Source organism: Acinonyx jubatus, chromosome B4 (genome assembly GCF_027475565.1).
Source record: "Acinonyx jubatus isolate Ajub_Pintada_27869175 chromosome B4, VMU_Ajub_asm_v1.0, whole genome shotgun sequence".
Classification (NCBI taxonomy): Eukaryota; Metazoa; Chordata; class Mammalia; order Carnivora; family Felidae; genus Acinonyx; species Acinonyx jubatus.
The window spans coordinates 81,159,331-81,178,047 of NC_069387.1; the positions used below are offsets into that span (position 1 = coordinate 81,159,331).

Genomic DNA, 18,717 nt, shown 5'->3' on the forward strand with positions numbered 1-18,717 from the left:
AAGCGGCAGACTTCGGCCCAGGTCATGATCTCGTGGTCCATGAGTTTGAGCCCCGCGTCGGGCTCTGTGCTGACGGCTCAGAGCCTGGAGCCTGTTTCAGATTCTGTGTCTCCCTCTCTCTGACCCTCCCCTGTTCATGCTCTGTCTCTCCCTGTCTCAAAAATAAATAAAATGTTAAAAAAAAATTTAAAAAAGAAAAAAAATTTTTTTAATCTTTATTTTTGAGAGAAGGAGAGAGAGACAGAGAGAGACAGAGTGTGAGCAGGGTAGCGGCAGAGAGAGAGAGAGAGAGAGAGAGAGAGACAGAATCTGAGGTAGGCTCCAGGCTCCAAGCTATCAGCACAGAGCCTATGCGGGGCTCAACTTGTGAACCACGAGATCATGACCTGAGCTGAAGTCGGATGCTTAACCGACTGAGCCACCTAGGTGCCCCTCAACATAAATTTTTAAACAGAAATAACCAGTTGAATGATGCTGTGCATTTCTACTTAAGTAGACTATGGTTAAATTAACCAAGACAGAGAACTGAATAGAAATAGTGTGTCTGACTTTTGAGAGAGATACAAGATCCAACAGCAAAAGAGCATGAAGCTCTACTAAACTCGTTACTGGTGCTAATTTTTGTGCAGTGTGAACTTACCAGACACACATCCTAAGGGTGACAAATATATCAGTATTGCTTATAAATATTCTCCCAAAGATTGGCAGAGTCCTGAAATATAACATGTTTACCTCAAGATAGCCACCCTCGGATGACAATCGCAAAGAAATTATGGCAGAACAGTCAATCAATGGCTACATGTTGAAAAGGAGGCAACAGCAAGCAAAGGAATACAAGATTCATTTTAATGATTCAATAACAGACAGTATGAAACAATGAAGTATGTTTGGATGTACCAGAAATATCTTATAGGCATCTATTGCAAAGCATGAAGAAGCTATTTTCTCCCCTTCTCATTACAGTCAAGACAACAGCACTGTAAACAGTAACGGGCACATCTGAGCAGTCAATTTCTAAAAGACAAGCTATTTTTTTGATAGCAGGCTCCCTGCTGGCAGTGCAGAGCCCAACGTGGGGCTCAAACTCACAAAACTGCGAGATCATGACCTGAGTCAAAATCAAGAGTCAGATGCTTAACCAACTGAGCCACCCAGGCACCCCTAAAAGATAAGTTTTAAAGTAGAAGAACTGCTGGTCTTGATTTAACCTTTTCTGTTATGATGACCCACACAAATAACAATTACTTGAAAAGCATTTAAAACAGAAAATGGAGGGGTGCCTTGGTGGCTCAGTTGGTTAAGCATCCGACTCTTGATTTTGGCTCAGATCATGATCTCATGGTTCGTGAGTTTGAGACCCGCATTGGGCTCTGCGCTGACATTCTGCTTGGAATTCTCTCTTCCTATCTCTCTCCAAATAAATAAATAAACATTAAAATATACATATATACACATACATGAAAATGGAAAGCAATATATTCAGATTACACAACATTCTGAACTTGCTGATATATGGATTTATAAATGTTTTAAGTGCTTGTGAATGTGTATATTTTCCATCATTCCTATACCTTCCTTCTCAATGCTAACCAGACTAATTTAAAATTCTCCTTCCCCCTTTCCCCTAATAACAAACATAATTCTTTATACGCAATTGGCATTGAGTAAATATTGACCAACCAAATGAAGCAGGATTTGCCAAAACCCCAAGGGAATTGCATCAGACCAGTGGACCATGCTATTCTGCAAAAAGGAACTGTTCCTATAATACCTGTCTCCAAATAAAAGAAAATGAGATGTCCCACTGTAAACTTAGCCAGATAACTTGTACTTTACCCAGTTTTTCTGAGTACTCTGTGGGGTATTGGAAAGAGGATGGAAGGAATTAGGTACTATGTGTTGGGACAAGGCACAACAGTCTTCTTATACTCCAACTAGTTCAAACTATTAGGGTCACATTTCATTTTCAGAAAATAAAGCGCATCTGTTTCTGGATCCTACTTCCAGGATACTAACGACCCTTCTGCTCCTGACAGGTATCTTGAGTGGGACAGTACAGAACAGTGGCTGATTGGCACTGTCCTCCTAGACTCTAGAACTGCCTTAGTTTCCATTCACCTAACTTCTCAAGGTTCTCCTTATTTGAAGTTAAAAACAAGAAGGGACTTTTTGTGGCTAGGGTAAGACTACTCTGAAATCTTGCTCAGGGATCCTGCAATTAAGTCACATCCTTTTCAGTGTTCCAACAGCCCTGTGTAATCTCTCCATTACAGCAAGATTACTGAATTGTAGTTTTCGTTTTTGTTTTAAGCAGGCTTCATGCCCAGCACAGAGCCCAACGTGGGATTTGAACTCACGACCCCAAGATCAAGACCTGAACTGAGATTAAGAGTCAGACACCACCCAAGTGCCTCCTGAATTATAGTTTTTTTTACATGTATATGACCTTAACCAAACCAACAACCTTGGTGACACAAAGCATGTTCCATTTACCTTTGCGATCCCAAGGACTGGAAAAAACAAACAAACAAACAAACAAAAAACAAGCTTAAATAAAAATTTATTAAAGGAGTTTCTGGCGTAACTCAGAAGTAATTCTCCTAAACATTCCTTTTTCTTCCTTCATATTTAAGTCCTTTCAATCCCCATCACACATCAATCATTGCATCAGAATTTCCTACCTCCCAGTACTTGGTTCGGTTGATACCCTCTGCATATGCTCGGGCAAAGTTGCTTTCACTGTTGAGGGCTGTAATGGCTGCACTGAGCTGAGACATGGGATGTAGATTGGTGGGAAAGTTGTCTAGCATGGTGACCACATGGGAAGGTAAAGCTGCCCTCTTTGCCCACTCTTTTGAAAGCCAAGACACCTGTGATAAGGGAGACAAAAGAAGAGGAAAAAGAAGAGAAATAAAAACACAGTGACATCTGAGTAAAGAAAATCCAAGAGAATACAACCCAATCCACTTATACAGCAGAAGTCTGATCTGATTCCTTCCCCTCACTACACATCCCTAAAATATACCACCCAGAGTCAGATCAGGATTAAGTGTCTGAGATTAGAGAAAGGCAAAGAAGGAGAAGAATGAGAAGGGCTAACATCCTTCTGTTTTACCTGTTCTTCTGTTGGGATTTGTCCAGTTACCAGCAACCAAAATAAGCCCTCTGGCAGGGGTTCTTCACCCCCTTTAGCCTTGGGCAGCAGTTTCTGGCATTCAGGGATACTGTAACCTCGGAAACGGATGCCCTGGAGGGAGAAGAGTAAGAGGTACAAATCGTAAGTTTATTACCCTAGAAGTCACATAATTGACTAGTCCCACTCTTATCAGATCTTTCAACAAGTTAGAAAGGCTCCATGCCCAATGTGGGGCTTGAACTCACGACTGTGAGATTGAGTTGGAAACTCTTCTGACTGAGCTACCCAGACAGCCCTAGAATAGAATTTTTAAAGCTTAGATCTCCACATAACTTAATTCTGCTTGGTACTTTTAGTTTTACTCGTTGATATATTAAATAGGTACACTTGTTCTTCAGTTATCCCATATGAATCTATTTTCCATCTTCCAAAACATGAAGACAGATGCTTTATTTTGTTTTCCTTACCCTCACTGGTCTAATCCATGCTGTGCACAATAGTCAGTAAACTCAGTGATTATTACTGATTGACATGAGGGTCTCTTACCTCATCAGGATCAAGAACTGATGTTTCATATACCAATCCCTTCATGCCTCTCATGCCACCATACATCTAAAGAAAAAGACAGATGTAACCAGTAATCAGAATAATTCAAGCTAGAGTTTGTTAGTGCTTCGTGGAATCTGAAAGAGGAAATTTATTCTCTGATTTGCAAGACTTGGTCTGTGGAAAGAAGATTCCTGAGGAGGTAGCATACTATAGAATGGGACTTTGCAAGGAAGACTGCTAACATTAGAAATGAAATTCTTAAGTCGAAAAATTGCTATCTTTATTTAATGTGTCTGCCTCTGTTTGTTTCCTTTTCTTCTTGTATTTTTCTTTTACCTACTCTTACTCCCTCGTTCTCACCAACCAAAGTAAACAGAATGAGTTCTATAACAGGGAAAGGAGATAGAGACCAAAGGCTAAACACTGCTGTGGAATTATCATTTGAGCTGCTCAGACTCTTAGGGCTGGAGAAGCCATCCTAAAGTTGCTCTAGAGAGCCTGCTAGAGCTGTCGTATAATTGGATGGTCAGGATGGCATTAACTGTAACTTTTACATTTTTGTTTGTTTATTTACTTATTTAATATAATTTGTCAAACTGGCTTACATACAACATCCAGTGCTTATCCCAACAAGTGCCCTCTTCAATGCCCATCACCCACTTTTCCCTCTCCCCCACCCTCCTTAAATTTTTTTTAATGTTTATTTATATTTGAGAGAGAGAGAGCACACTCAGGAGCACAAGCAGGGGAGGGGCAGAGAGAGAGAGATGGAGACAGAATATGAAGCAGGTTTCAGGCTCTGAGCTGTCAGCACAGAGCCCAATGTGGGGCTCAAACTCATGAGCTGTGAGATCATGACCTGAGCTGAAGCTGGACACTCAACCGACTGAACCACCCAGGCACCCCATGGACAGCATTAACTCTAACAGAGAGCTCTTGCTCCAAAAGCTGAGGGGTTGGGAAAAGGAACAGAAACTTCATTCATCCCTCTCATAGGTAAATTAGGTTAAGCTATTAAGTTTATAGAAAAGAAGAGTCTGATTTTTTTTAAATTTATTTTTGAGAGAGAGAGAGATAGAGTGCGAGCTGGAGAGGGGCAGAGAGAGAAAGACACAGAATCCAAAGTAGGCTCCAGACTCTGAGCTGTCAGCACAGAGCCTGATGTGGGGCTCAAACTCACGAACCGTGAGATCATGACCTGAGCCGGAGTTGGACGCTCAACCGACTGAGCCACCCAGGCGCTCCCCCCCAACTTTTTTTTAAGAGAGAAAGAATGAGCATGAGTGGGGGAGAGGGAGAGGAGAGGCAGAAAGGAAGAAAAAGACAGAATCTTAATCAGGCTCCATGCTCAGTGCAGAGCCCAACATGGGGTTTGATCCCATGACCCTAGGATCATGATCTGAGCCAAAATCAAGAGTCAAGACACTCAACCGACTGAGCCACTGTTCTGAGGCACCCCAGAACAGTCTAATTTCTAATGAACATCATAAGCTCCAACATTTCCATGTGTGGGACAGAATGCTTCTGAATAGTCAGTGAAGAGAATGGTATTTTCGTTGAAGCATATTACAGAGCTACTTTTCTAGCCCAAACCCCACAATCCTTACCATGTCCACAGTGATTTGACCCACTACTGTCTTGCCATGTTGCTGCCTGAAGGTCTTTACTCTGGCTTGCTCCTTGGGTATCAGATCTGCCAATATGTCTTTCAAATTCTAAAAAGAGAAGTAGAAAGGCTAAGTGATGGTCAAAATATTGATTAGATTTCCTACAAAATAGGTATGTTAAGACATCTTTTTAGAATTTGGCTTTCTCTATCGGCCAGGGAAATCTGGCCAACTACTTGGCACAGATGAAAAAGAATTAAGCAGAAAGGGAGGGAATGAAGAGTTTACTATTGGGTCATAGTTTCAATTTGGGAAGGTGCAAAAGTTCTGGAGATGGACAGTAGTAATAGTTGTACTTAATGCCACTAACCTATATGCTTAAAAATCATTAAAATGGAAATTTTTGTTATATATATTTTACCACAACTAAAAAAAGAAATTAGGCAAACATATTTGATATCCCACCTCGCTATACTATTGAATAAATTATTTCTTAAAATAGTAGTAATAATAATAGTTACAACAATAGTAACAACGGACACCTCTCAGAGAACTCAGGATATGATGAGAGGCTAGGTGAAAACCAACAGTTGCTTACTGTCCCCTCAATCCCAGGATCAGATTGCCTCAGTGATTCTCAGTCTTCTTTTCCAAACCTTACCGTAGGGGACGCACTGGCATGCCGAGCAGCAAGAACAAGACAGGATGCGTTCTGTAAAGAAAACGCAAAACCTTATGCAACAGTTATTCCTCCTTCCTATGTATTAACAAGAAGGAGTTATAGTGACTCATCCTCTCTCTCTGTGTCTCCATCTTAGCCTCTAAGGACAGTCTGACATAAATTTAAAAAATTAAAAAAAAAAAAAAAGTTGTAAAAGGCCCTGCACAGCTTTGAAAGAGTTCCTAGTCTGGAGGCAGTAGCAGATTTAACTCTGCTTCTTGCATCCATAGCTTTAATAGCATTCCCTGGGGAGAGGCTCTTTCCCATTATCTGGGTTTCAGGGCTTGGCTTGGTTAGGCACAGAAAAGGTCAGAGAGGCAGTTGTTGAGTACCCAGGCCATCCCAATCTAGCTGTCAATAGTTCTGAGTGGCCCTGAGAAAAGCAAATGAGGAAACTGATCAACTACTTAACCCTGCTGGTAAGATCTGTCCAGCACCTAGTCTTTTGGAAGCACTTCAACCTCTCCAGTCTAGGAGAGCCCACAGGCAGAAGGAGCCTTTCACCACACTACTTCAAAGGTTCCTGGAAAAAGCACACAGAAGACAGAATATCTACAATGTAACAACAGACTACTCAAGAACAGCATTGGGAAACTAGAAAACTGGAAAATTCCCTTCTAAATGTTGAGAGAAAATAATTATTAAGCTAGAGTTTTATATCTAGGTGAGAAAAAAATCTTAAAAAAGGGGGTGAAATAAAGACATTTCAGATAAACAAAAGCTGAGTTTATCACCTAAATACCTGTACTAAAGGAATTTTTAAAGATATACTTTAGAACCATATAGACAGGTCTGAGATTCAAGACTATCCCTCACTACAAAGGTAAATAGTATAGCTGGCCTGTTTTCTTTGTTTAGAGATATTTTTTTTCTCCTCAAAAGAAAAACTACTTTCTATAACATTGCTGAGTTGCAACATAAAGTTCAATGCTGCCTTCGAAAAAAGAAAACCAATTACACTACTAAGTACCTATGAAGTTTGACAAGATTAGTTTTTCTGCACATTATTTTGAAGATAAAACAAGATACGTAAGCCTCATTTCCCTCATCTATAAAACTGGTGTTAAATACTCACCATACAATCTCACATAATTACAATGATATTACAAAGAAAGCACTTTCCAAACTAAAAAGATTACATGTACACATAAACTAATCCAGGAGCAAGATCACACCTTTCCTCCTTTTGCCAAAAGGCCAGATACACTTTTTCTTTAACTATTGCATTGCTGATTGTGCTAAAAATCATTTGAAGCAACAGTACTGTACAAATTCCAAAACACTACATGCCTAAGTGAGAGTTCACTAGGACTGGAGCTCTGTTTTTAGAATTTAGTACCCCTCTTTCTGTTGGGGCATAAGGGAGGACTGAAAAGGGAAGAGATCCTTCAGTAAAGGTTATTTTCAAAAGAATCAACTCATTAAAAAAGAAAAAAATCAATCCAAAGCTAAATTCAGAGTACAAGGTAAGCTATGTTCCTAAAACAAAGGGGGAATGGGGCACCTGGGTGGCTTAGTCAGTTAAGCGTCTGACTTCAGCTCAGGTCATGATCTCACGGTTCCTGAGTTCGAGCCCCGCATTGGGCTCTGTGCCGACAGTTTGGAGCCTGGAGCTTGCTTCGAATTCTGTATCTCCCTCCCTCTCTGCCCCTCCTCCACTCACACTCTGTCTCTCTCTCAAAAATAAACATTAAATAAGTAAAACAGAAGGGGACTGCTCAGCTTGTTAAACAGGACTGTCCTTAACTCCTTTCATTAACTTCCTAAAGAGTCTCCTCTGGCTCACTGCGGACCATTTGGGCAAGAAGTAGGCAGCACAAACAGGCCTTTAGCCTCTTCATCCAACATAGGACAAATGGGAACTTGACCTAGCACCTAAGAAATCCTTTTACTTTTTCTTAGTAGTCACCAAAAAGCGAACAAAGGAAAACACGTGAATAAGTTCTATTCCATGCTCCATGGTCCCACAGAATCCCTGTTAAAGAAGTTCTGGGCTACCTCCCAGACACTACATCAGCCCTGTAGCAGACCTTTTAATTGCGGTTGGTTGGTTGTTGTGGTTTCGTTTGGTTTCTAAAAAGGTTACAGGGGAATGTATCATCTGAGAGAAGAAAGAAGTTGAAATGTCTCCATAATGGTAATTTTTCCACTTTCAAACCATCTTTAAGTTTCTATATGGCAGGCTCAGTCAGAAGAGCATGCGACTCTTATCTTGGGGTTGGGAGTTTGAGCCCCATGCTGGGTGTAGAGATTACTTAAAAATAAAATCTTTGGGACACCTGAATGGCTCTTTCAGTTGAGTGTCCAACTCCTGATTTCAGCTGAAGTCATGATCCCAGGTTGGTGGGATCGAGTCCCACATTGGGCTCTGTGCTGGGTGTGGAACTTGCTTAAGATTCTCTCTCTCCTTCCCTCTCTGTCCCTCTCCCCCATTCTATCTCTCAAACTAAAAATAAACAAACAAGCTTCTTTCTATCCAAGCTCTACAAAGAGTGAGTGTCCAGATCTTACGATGAAAATGGAATTCCCCCAGGTTGGAGGCCTTTCTTCTAGGAACATGAACATAAAACAAAACAGCCTTTTCCCCCTTGTGAGTGGGAACTGCTTCAATCAATGAGCTGCCCTCTTCTTTTACTTCAAGATAAAACAAACAAAAAACAACAAAAAAGAGGAATCACAAAGAAAAGGATGGAAGATCACCTAAAAAGGCTGTGAGAATGCAACATCATTTAAAAGACTCAGCTGGGGGGCGCCTGGGTGGCTCGGCAATCCAGGCAATCCAACTTCGGCATCCAACTTCGGCTCAGGTCATGATCTCACGGTCGGTGAGTTCGAGCCCCGCGTCGGGCTCTGTGCTGACCGCTCAGAGCCTGGAGCCTGTTTCAGATTCTGTGTCTCCCTCTCTCTCTGCCCCTCCCCTGTTCATGCTCTGTCTCTCTCTGTCTCAAAAATAAATAAACGTTAAAAAAAAAAAAAAGACTCAGCTGGGTCATCACTGCTGCTTTGCTAGTCGTTTTGCAGATCTATTTATATGAATGCTACTTTAAGAGCATGCATAGGAAAAGAAACTTATAACTATCATTCCACTTTCAACATCATCAAAGTCTTAATTTCCTTTGTGGTGAGTGCCTTTGCCATTTAATGTGAGGAGTCTCAGGAGTAACTTAGAGGGCTGATTTTAACTGTCTATCAGCAACACTTGGCCAGATCTCTGATTTGCAAAGCAACATTAGTATATGGATAGCTTGGCTATGTAGTTATGGAATAAAGGTAGTATACTCTGTTTCTACTGCCCTTCTCTGCCACTTATTAGCTGTGTGACCCTAGCCAAGTCATTTAACCTTTCTGTGCCTCAGTTTCCTTATCAGTAAAATGGGAACAATAACAGTACCTATCTCAAAGGATTGCTGTGGGGATTAATTAAGTCAACATTTATAAAGCACTTGAAACCACTTCTGGCCTATGGCAAGTGCCTTGCATTTGTTATATAAATAAATACATAAAATTAAACATTTTGGCCATTTTCTCATGCCCTTCAGCATCAGGATTAGTCATATTTTTAGCTAACCCCGCAGCTTAAAGAAAACTAAAGAAATCAGAAGGATTTTAAAGGCAGCAATTCAGTGCTATAACCACTCAAAAAGCTAGATAGGAAAAATTCAAATTAGAACAATTTTACCTAATGATGCAGAAAACAGAGTACATGATTTGGAATTAGGAAAGAAAATGTGGGTTCTAGCCCCACCTACATTACTAAATTAACAGACATCCAAAGCAAAACAACTAACTATAGTTGATCCTTGAACAACACAGGACTTAGGGATACAGATCCCCCATGCAGTTGAAAACCTGGGTATAGCTTTCGGCTTCCGTAAGACTATACTACTAACAGCCTACTGTTGATTGGAACCCTTACTGATAACATAGTCTATTAATACCTATTTTGTATGTTATATATTTTACCTACTGTATTCTTACAAAAAAGCTAAAGAAAATGTTACTACAAAATCATAAGGAAGAGATAACACATTTGTAGTACTGCACTGTAAAAATCCACATATAAATGGACCAGCACAGTTCAAACTGTGTTGCTCAAGGCTCAGCCGTATTGTTTCCCTTTCCTTCTCCATATTTAGGATAACACTCAAGCTACTTAGCTCAAAGTCTGAGTTAAGGCTCTAAGAAGGACATATATAAAGGTACTCAAAAGCCTTGCTATTTAAAATATGACTGCCTACGGGCACCTGGATAGCTCAGTAGGTTAGGCATCCGAAAATTGGTTTCAGCTCAAATCATGATCTCACAGTTCATCAAATCCCTGCACTGGGCATCAAGCTGTCAGCACAGGATTCTCTCTCTCTCCCTCTCTCTCTGCCCTTCCCCTGCTTGCGCATGTGCACTCTCTCTCAAAATAAATAAACGTTAAAAATTTTTTTTTAAATAAAACATGACTGCCTAGCCAGCAGCACTAGCATTACTTAGAGCTTGTGAGAAACGCAGACTCTTGGGCCTCACTTCAGACCTACTGCATCCAAATCTGATTCATATGAACAATAAAGTCTGAGATGTATACATGGCCTAAAGTGCTAAGCAAGGGAGCAAAAGGGTAGAATGTAGACTCTGGGATGTACAGTTATTACAATCAAGTTTTATTTTATTTTATTTTAAAAAAAAATTTTTTTTTTAACATTTATTTATTTTTGAGACAGAGAGAGACAGAGCATGAACGGGGGAGGGGCAGAGAGAGAGGGAGACACAGAATCCGAAGCAGGCTCCAGGCTCTGAGCCATCAGCCCAGAGCCCGACGCGGGGCTTGAACTCATGGACCACGAGATTGTGACCTGAGCTGAAGTCGGACGCTTAACCGACTGAGCCACCCAGGCGCCCCTACAATCAAGTTTTAAATCCAGGTTCTGTTATTATCATGCTGTGTTACCTTGGCTATATGGCCTAACTTTTCTAAGTCACAGTTTTCATATCTCTAAATTGGCAATAATAGAGCCAATTTCAAGGTAGAGGAGTAGACTGTACAAAATAATCCACATGAAAGCATCCAGAACAGTGCTTTCTGCATAAGTGAGTTCAATAAACATGTGTTTCTTAGAAATGTGTTGGCCTATTACCTAACACCTCAAGTGTCACTACTCTCTCCCAGAGTTGGATTCCAGGAAAGAGGCAGTCAGGCCTGAGGAAGGGGTGAATGGATAATTCCCTCTACCTGTAGAATAGGAAATAAAGCCCTAATTTCCTTTTTAAGAACCTTAAAAACCTACTGATGAAGAGGGGAGGAGTCTCAAGAAGCTGAAACAAATTTAACTACCCAGCTGAAAAAATGACTAGAAAGGAGATGCTGGAGGACTGTCACACCCAAGGCTACACACCTCATTTCATCTACCACCTAGCTGCCAAAGAGACCAGCTCAATAGCTCTGTATAGTACATGCAGGCTATACTCACTGATGGGACAGGTTACAAACCTCTGAGTCATCCCTGAACTTTCACCTACCAGCTCCTCCCCTAATTCCGGAGGTGTGGCAACTAGGCTTTTGACTTCTGGTAGCATGCCACGTGTAGAGTCACCCTACTGGAACAGCTGTCAGGTGAATCAGGGAGTCACCTCATTCAATAGGTCAGCTCCTTCATGGGGAGAGAGAGAGTGAGCTGTTTCCAAAGACAAGGGCCTGGCTTAGATGTCTGACAGCCATGTTTCTCTACAGGGTGGGGTGGGGTGGGGGTATTACAATCACTAAGAGGTTTTTTTCAAACCTCAAAACACTGCCATCTCTTGCAAGAACTCTTCTAGAGAGTTTGCTACTATTGATGGAAGTGAGCTGTGACTCTCAAATGTACTAGAACAGAAAAATATAACTAAAAGGACCTCTAGCTTAAAGGGCCAAGGGAGGAAAAGGACTACTAGTACATGCAGGAAATTCTGCCAAAGACTTGCCTCCCATACTTAGGGTATTTCTGGAATAAGGTATGCGCAAAATCGCCAAAAAATCATCAGAAACTCCTGTATCCTCCCTCAAATTCTCAGAACAACAGAATCCTATTTTTTGTTTTTTGTAAGATTTTATTTTCAAGCGATCTCTACATCCAATGTGGGGCTTGAACTCACAACCTCAAGATCAAGAGTCACATGCTCCAGGGGCATCTGGGTGGCTCAGTTGGTTAAGTCACTGACTCTTGATTTTGGGTCAGGTCATGATCTCATGGTTCATGAGATTGAGCCCCACATGGGGTTCTGTGCTGACAGCACAAAGTCTGCTTGGGATTCTCTCTCTCCCCCACTTCTCTCTCACAAAAATAAATAAATATTATAAAAAAATAGAGCTGCACACTCCACTGACTGAAGCCAGCCAGTGCCCTCAGAATCCTATTTGAATAAGCACTTAATAAAGTGGTTATTTCCCTCTTACTCACTCCTCTTAGCCTGTTATCATCATTGGTCCACACCTAGGACCTTTATTCCACAGGAGAAAAGCCAAATTTTCTTTGATCCTCCATCCTAGACACATTTAGAACATGTCTTACAACATATGCAAGAGCTCCAGCATTACAAGCTTGAGAGAGATGCTCTTGATTTTAATGGAGCCCTTGTCCTTCATCAGAAAAAAGATCAGAGCTTGGGGTGCCTGGGTGGCTCAGTCAGTTGAGTGACCAACTTCGGCTCAGGTCATGATCTCACAGTTTGTGAGTTTGAGCCCTGCATCGGGCTCTGTGCTGACAGCTCGGAGCCTGGAGCCTGCTTGGGATTCTGTGTCTCCCTCTCTCTCTGCCCCTCCCCCACTCATGCTCTGTCTCTCTCTGTCTCAGAAATAAATAAACATTAAAAAAAAAAAAAAAAAGATCAGAGCTTGCCAAGCCAGCAGAACGGGCTTAGCTGATGAAGCAAACATAATGCACTAATAACTGGTAGGAAAAATCTTGTGCTGCAAAGGCTTGCAATGCAGAAGGAACAACTTGCATTAAGGGAGAAAGAACACACATAGGACAAAGGCTCCTCTCTCCCCAGAACCAGGTCAGAGAACTAAAGCCATTTAACATCTGTGTTTCACAATGGTGATATTGGAAGTCGGCCTGCACTACTTGGTCAGGCCACTTCATAGTGTGAGCACAGTAATATTCAGATTTCATACTTTGACCTCCATACTCACAGGAGTTCCTTAATAATTCTACCTAATTGTCATTTTCTAACAGAGTCTTCCCTAAAGATTCACTCCAAGGAAGACCACGAAGGACAGGAATTCAACCTCAGAAAAGAATCAAGAGCCCTAATTTTGCTTTCAGTAGAAATCCTAACTGTTCTTTAACAAATATTTTCTAAACACCTACTTATTCTAAATACACTAAGTATATGCTAGTGAATAAAGTATATAGATAGGATCTGCTCTCCTCCTACTTTCTTGGGAACTAGAAACTGCTCTCACTTCCACTAGGAGTTCTTTTGTAGTTTCAGCACCTAACACTTTGGTCCAGAAATTTACAAGATACTTCTGAAAGCATTTGAAAAAAAAGCCTAGAAAGACAAATCTAGAGAAAGTAGCCTAAATGGACTATTGCCTAGAATAGTTATTTTTGAAGTCAAAATTCTGAAGTCATATTTTTTAAAAATATTTATTTAATTTTTTTTTTTTAATGTTTATTTATTTTTGAGACAGAGAGACAGAGCATGAACCGGGGAGGGGCAGAGAGAGAGGGAGATACAGAATCTGAAACAGGCTCCAGGCTCTGAGCTGTCAGCACAGAGCCTGACACAAGGCTCGAACTCATGGACTGCGAGATCATGACCTGAGCCCAAGTCGGACACTTAACCGACTGAGCCACCCAGGCACCCCAAAATGTTTATTTATTTTTAAGAGGGGGGTGGAATGAGAATGAGCGGGGGAGGGGCAGAGAGAGAGGGGAACAGAGGATCTGAAATGAGCTCAGTGCTGACAGCAGGGAGCCTGATGCGGGGCTCAAACCCATGAACCCTGAGATCATGACCTGAGCTGAAGTCAGACTCAACTGACTGAGCCACCCAGGTGCCCTCGAAATTAATTTCCAAAATAATCACTAATTCCAAAAAAATAAAAAAGCCCAAATACACAAAGTTTCATATATACATTCAATAAAGTTGCAAACAAGAGAGACCTGTACGTGGCTTTACTGGCCCACCAGGTCAGTCAACAGAAGTGCTTGAAAAAATACAAGTTTCCAGATCCCATCCTACCTTTGCTGAATCAGAATCTGAAGACAGGATTAATGAATGTGCAATATGAACAAGCAACCCAGGTGATAATGCCCACTGTGAACTTACAGAACTTTTAAAATGGTAACACGTAAAAAGAAATACAGGAACCTAGGGGTGCCTAGCTGACTCATTTGGAGGAGCATGTGACTCCTGATCTCAGGGTCATGACTTTGAGCCCCACATTGGGTGCAGAAATCACTTAAATAAATAAACCTTAAAAAAAAAACACACAGGGACCTAAAGAATTTGGGCAACTGAGGGAAAAACTGAAAGAGTCATATGTTAAGAAAGCTCTATCGCTAAGGCTGCCTCACTACTGTTTTAAATTTCACATCCTACTATATCACATAAAGCACTGAACTAGGTCAAAAATAATTACTATGTAGCTCTAGAGATCCACCACATCTGGCTTCCTACCTTCTGCCCATCTGAACTAGGAATGCCAGCCTTCTCTTCTAATGATTTACTTCAGCAATGCTCACTTCACTGCTCCATATCCATGCACTCATCCATTACCAATCTAAAGGCCACTAGGAAGAACAAATGCAGTCATCCCACCATTAGCACACGATGAGGCTTTTTACTCATTTTTCATCTTTAGCCCATCTAGTAAGCATCAAGGAACTGCCATCACACTTTGGGTAGTCTGAGATTTGGGCACTTGCCTTTAAAAGTTCTAGGCTATAGGAGTGCCTGGGTGGCTCCATCAGTTAAGCGTCCAACTCTTGGTTTTGGCTCAGGTCATGATCTCATGGTTCATGAGATCGAGCCTCACATTGGGCTCTATGCTGACAGTGCAGAGCCTGCTTGGGAGTCTCTTCCTCTCTCCCTCGGGGCCCTCTCCTCTGCTCATTCTCTCTCTCTCTCTCTCTCTCTCACACACACACACACTCCCCTGCTCTTTCTCTTCCTCTCTCTCTCTCACACACACACACACACACACACAAATAAATTTTTTTAAAAAGTTCTAGGCTGTAAGGGGCATCTGGTTGGCTCAGTTGGAAGAGCATGCAACTCTTGATCTTGGGGTCGTGGGTTCAAGCCCCATGTTGGGTGTAGAGATTACTTAAATAAACTTAAAAAAATGTTTTTTAAAAACTAAAGTTCAGGGCTGTAAGCCTAACTACCATTTCACAGAAAAAAACTTGATCTAGTTTTGTTGAACCCAATTTCAGACTAGGATTTATACTGGAGATGTTCAGTAGTATAGATCTACTGTAAAGGAATCATGGGTTTCAATTTAAGTGTCTTGAAAAGGTCTAGAAATCATATAAAAACACTTTTGGCTTGATTTTCTCAAAGTTATCGAACACCCTAGCCTGGAGGAGCAATTCTCGACGGTACAAGATGTAACTGGGGTTTGTTGGGGTGCTTGGGTTGCTCGGTGGATTAAGTGTCTGACTTCGGCTCAGGTCATGATCTCTTGGTTCGTCAGTTCGAGCCCTGCATCAAGCTCTCTGCTGTCAGTGGAAAGCCTGTTTCAGATCCTGTCTCCCACTTTCTGCCCCTCCTCCACTCATACTCGCTAATTCTCAAAAATGAATAAACATTAAAAAAAAAAAAAGTAACTAGGGTTTGTTAAGTAACCCTAGGTTACTTGGTGTTAAAAGAGTCCAGAGATGAATTAGTGGCCATACTCTAATTTCCAGCCCAAATCCAGGCCTGGGTCACTTCTGAAAAGATAGTACCACAAAGAGAAGGCACCCAGAGCTAATACTAAGGCCATTGCTTACTATGAATTCATTTGGATAAATAAGTCAAAGAATCTCAAGGTTCTGAATTAGTCTATCTCTCCAACTCAGGTGTTCATTAAATTACCTGAAAGTGAGTATGGTAGAACAATACAATGACTGGCATTTATGTCACCTAGCATAGTTAAAAAAATCTCTTCTCAGGGGCACCTGGGTGGCTCAGTAGGTTAAAAGTCCGACTCTTGGGGTGCCTCGCCTGGATGGCTCAGTTGGTTAAGCGGCCGACTTCAGCTCAGGTCATGATTTCGTGGTTTGTGAGTTCGAGCCCTGCAGTTGAGCCTGCTTTGGATTCTGTGTCTCCTCTCTCTGTCCCTGTCCTGCTCACACTCTGTCTCTCTCTCTCAAAAATAAATAAACATTAAAAAAAATAATGAAATAAAAGTTTGACTCTTGATTTCAGCTCAGGTCATAATCTCGAGATTTGTGAGATCGGGCCCTGCACTAGGCTCCAGGCTGGGCTTGGAGCCTGCTTGGGATTCTGTCCCTCCCTCTCCCTCTGCCCTTCCCTAGCTTGTGCATGCTCTTGAATGCGCACGTGCTCTAAACAAAAACAAACAAACAAACAAAAAAAAAACAAAAAAAACCCCAACAACAACACCTCTTCTCAGAAAAGTGGAACTACATCTGACCTTGAGAATCAAAGTAGTAGGGGTCAGTTTTCTCAAATCAGAAAGTATTTATTTTTGCCCTTTAAAGCCTACCTTAATAGCAAAAGTAAAACTGAGTTCCAGTTAACTTGCAGGCTAAGCTGGAAAACTCAGGCAGGTGCTAGCAATGCTGACAAAATGAAAGGCTTCTTGGTATCCTGGTCATTCTGCTTAGATCTCAGGAAATTTCCACTCCTGTGTTTTTTGAGCTTTGCTAATTTTAAGAGTCAAGAGCCTTCAAATGGCTTCCAATTTACAGGTTTCTGGGATCCTCAGGTTCATCCCTAACAGGAAAGTAAACAAAACAATAATGATTCTACAATTATATAGCACTGTCATCCCAAAAGCGTTCTGAGCTTCCCTAGAGGCTTAAAGGACAAAATAAATTCAAAAGGTAAATTCTAAAGGTTTTTCAAATTCGCTTAAGAGTTAGATTAACCGGTCTGGGTTAGCAACTCTGAAATGAGCTAATTATAGTGTCGTGTCCCCTATTCTGCCAAAACACTATCTAGAACTTGCTTCATTTCCCAAGAGACTTCCTTACCCTGTTCCCTGGCAGCAGAAGAAGCAACAGTCAAGTAAGACAAGTATCTCCCAAATGATCAGCTTCCACCTTGCTGCTGGGTACCTGGAAGAACCCCAGTGTAAATTCTACAGGCTTCACCTTATCTGTCAACCATGCAAGATAACACACAGCAAGTCAAAACCATTCTAAGACTTTCCTTTCCTTCAGGTGCTGGCAGGTTTAATCTGCAGAAGAGAAAGTATAAGTTCTTTGCAGAAGTCAAGGTCACTTGTGGGACTGTCCCTACTTGGATTAGAAGACTGGGACTACCCCCCCTCAACATAGCAGTTTCTCTACTTAAAGGGCTAAGCTACCCAGAGACAAAAGTACTGGCAATTTGAAGTTGAAAGTACCAAGCAATAATATTCATATAATACAAAAGCAACAAAATTCGAGTAAATTAGGGCCTCAAAGAATGAGAGGAATCTCTCTCCTGGGTAGAGTAGACTTAAGAGCAATGGCTAAACCTGAGTGAGAGAGTAGTAAGATTGGTCATGTGACTTCAGCAGTACTATCTCCTGCCCAGTTATCTTCACTTACTGGCCTGCAGTTTGGAGGAACAATCTTTCTGGTTCTTTCTCCAATCATATATGATAATCATGCAGAAGGTTTTACAGAAGGGCTCCACCCCATCCAAGCTCCTCCTATATGAAGAGTAAGTGCAAGAGTCCCAAGGACAAAAAGGACCTGAGTTCCACTCCACCAGAGGAACGGCTAAAGCTTGGTCATTAAAAGCTTCAAAATTTGGGTTGGAGAAATAGAAAAAAAGGCAGTTTGGGAACTGACAAGGCCTTCCCTACAAAGCAGAAGCTGAAATCAGCCACCGCTCCAGCTCTGGTCCAGGGACAGTGGGCACATCTCTTCATCCCTGCCACTTCTACCCCCTCACCCCCTCCTCCAAACAGGCCCTTTCCCTAACTCCAATAGAACACAACACCTATGTTCTCCACTGGCAGCTCCTTTGCCCAGAGCTCTTCCACGCTAGACATGCAGGGTGACAGCAGAGGCCGGGCTCTCCACCCGCCCAAGACCGCATGCCGGGGGCGGGCAGCTCTCTCTTCACCCGGAGGGGCAGAAGGCCAACGTAGCACATGGCCCTGAGTGCTCCACAGAAGGCTGGCGGCCAGCCAGGCGCAGGGCCCCTTTAAGGAGCGCTGGGGTGCGTATGGGTAAGGGAGGGAGACCCTGGCGCTGAAGGGCCTGCAGTCGTCTGAGCCCCACCCTTGGGCCGCGCGCTCCCTCCCTTAGTTGCTCACCTTGGCTCCGAAGAGCCGGGCGGCCGCAGTGAGTAAAGCCATGACGGGCGAACTCGGGGATCTGGTGGGGAGGGAAGGAGGGGACAGAGCTGCGGCAGGAACGGGAGCCGCCGCCGCTGCAGCAAAGGCCGCGCCGACGGGTGGACAAGGTTGAAAGGAGGTGGCTGAGGGGAAGGGTAGACAAACCGGCGGCGGCGCCCAGCCCGGGGTCCTCAGCGAGGCCCCGCCTACTGCCCGAACCCGCTCCCGC

The 18,717-nt window shown here is 42.4% G+C and overlaps 2 protein-coding genes across 6 annotated transcripts in view; one reads left to right on the forward strand and one right to left on the reverse strand.

The window, feature by feature from the left end:
• COQ10A (coenzyme Q10A) overlaps positions 1-2,551 on the forward strand; it is a 15,621-nt gene extending 13,070 nt beyond the window's left edge. The window contains exon 5 of one of the 5 annotated variants that reach the window (XM_053226376.1): positions 2,312-2,551. In XM_053226376.1, the coding sequence (XP_053082351.1) occupies positions 2,312-2,383 (72 nt within the window). In that variant the 3' untranslated portion in view covers positions 2,384-2,551. The remainder of the gene's footprint in view (positions 1-2,311) is intronic. The other 4 variants (XM_027071480.2, XM_027071481.2, XM_027071484.2 and 1 more) reach the window with 4 other exon arrangements.
• Positions 1-18,681, reverse strand: part of CS (citrate synthase) — a 27,384-nt gene extending 8,703 nt beyond the window's left edge. The window contains exons 1-6 of the mRNA XM_015085081.3: positions 18,468-18,681; positions 5,954-6,004; positions 5,293-5,400; positions 3,683-3,748; positions 3,116-3,247; positions 2,682-2,870 (exon numbers count right to left, since the gene is read on the reverse strand). Coding sequence (XP_014940567.1) covers positions 2,682-2,870; positions 3,116-3,247; positions 3,683-3,748; positions 5,293-5,400; positions 5,954-6,004; positions 18,468-18,509 — 588 coding nt within the window. The 5' untranslated portion in view covers positions 18,510-18,681. The remainder of the gene's footprint in view (positions 1-2,681; positions 2,871-3,115; positions 3,248-3,682; positions 3,749-5,292; positions 5,401-5,953; positions 6,005-18,467) is intronic.
• Positions 18,682-18,717: the final 36 nt, after the last annotated feature.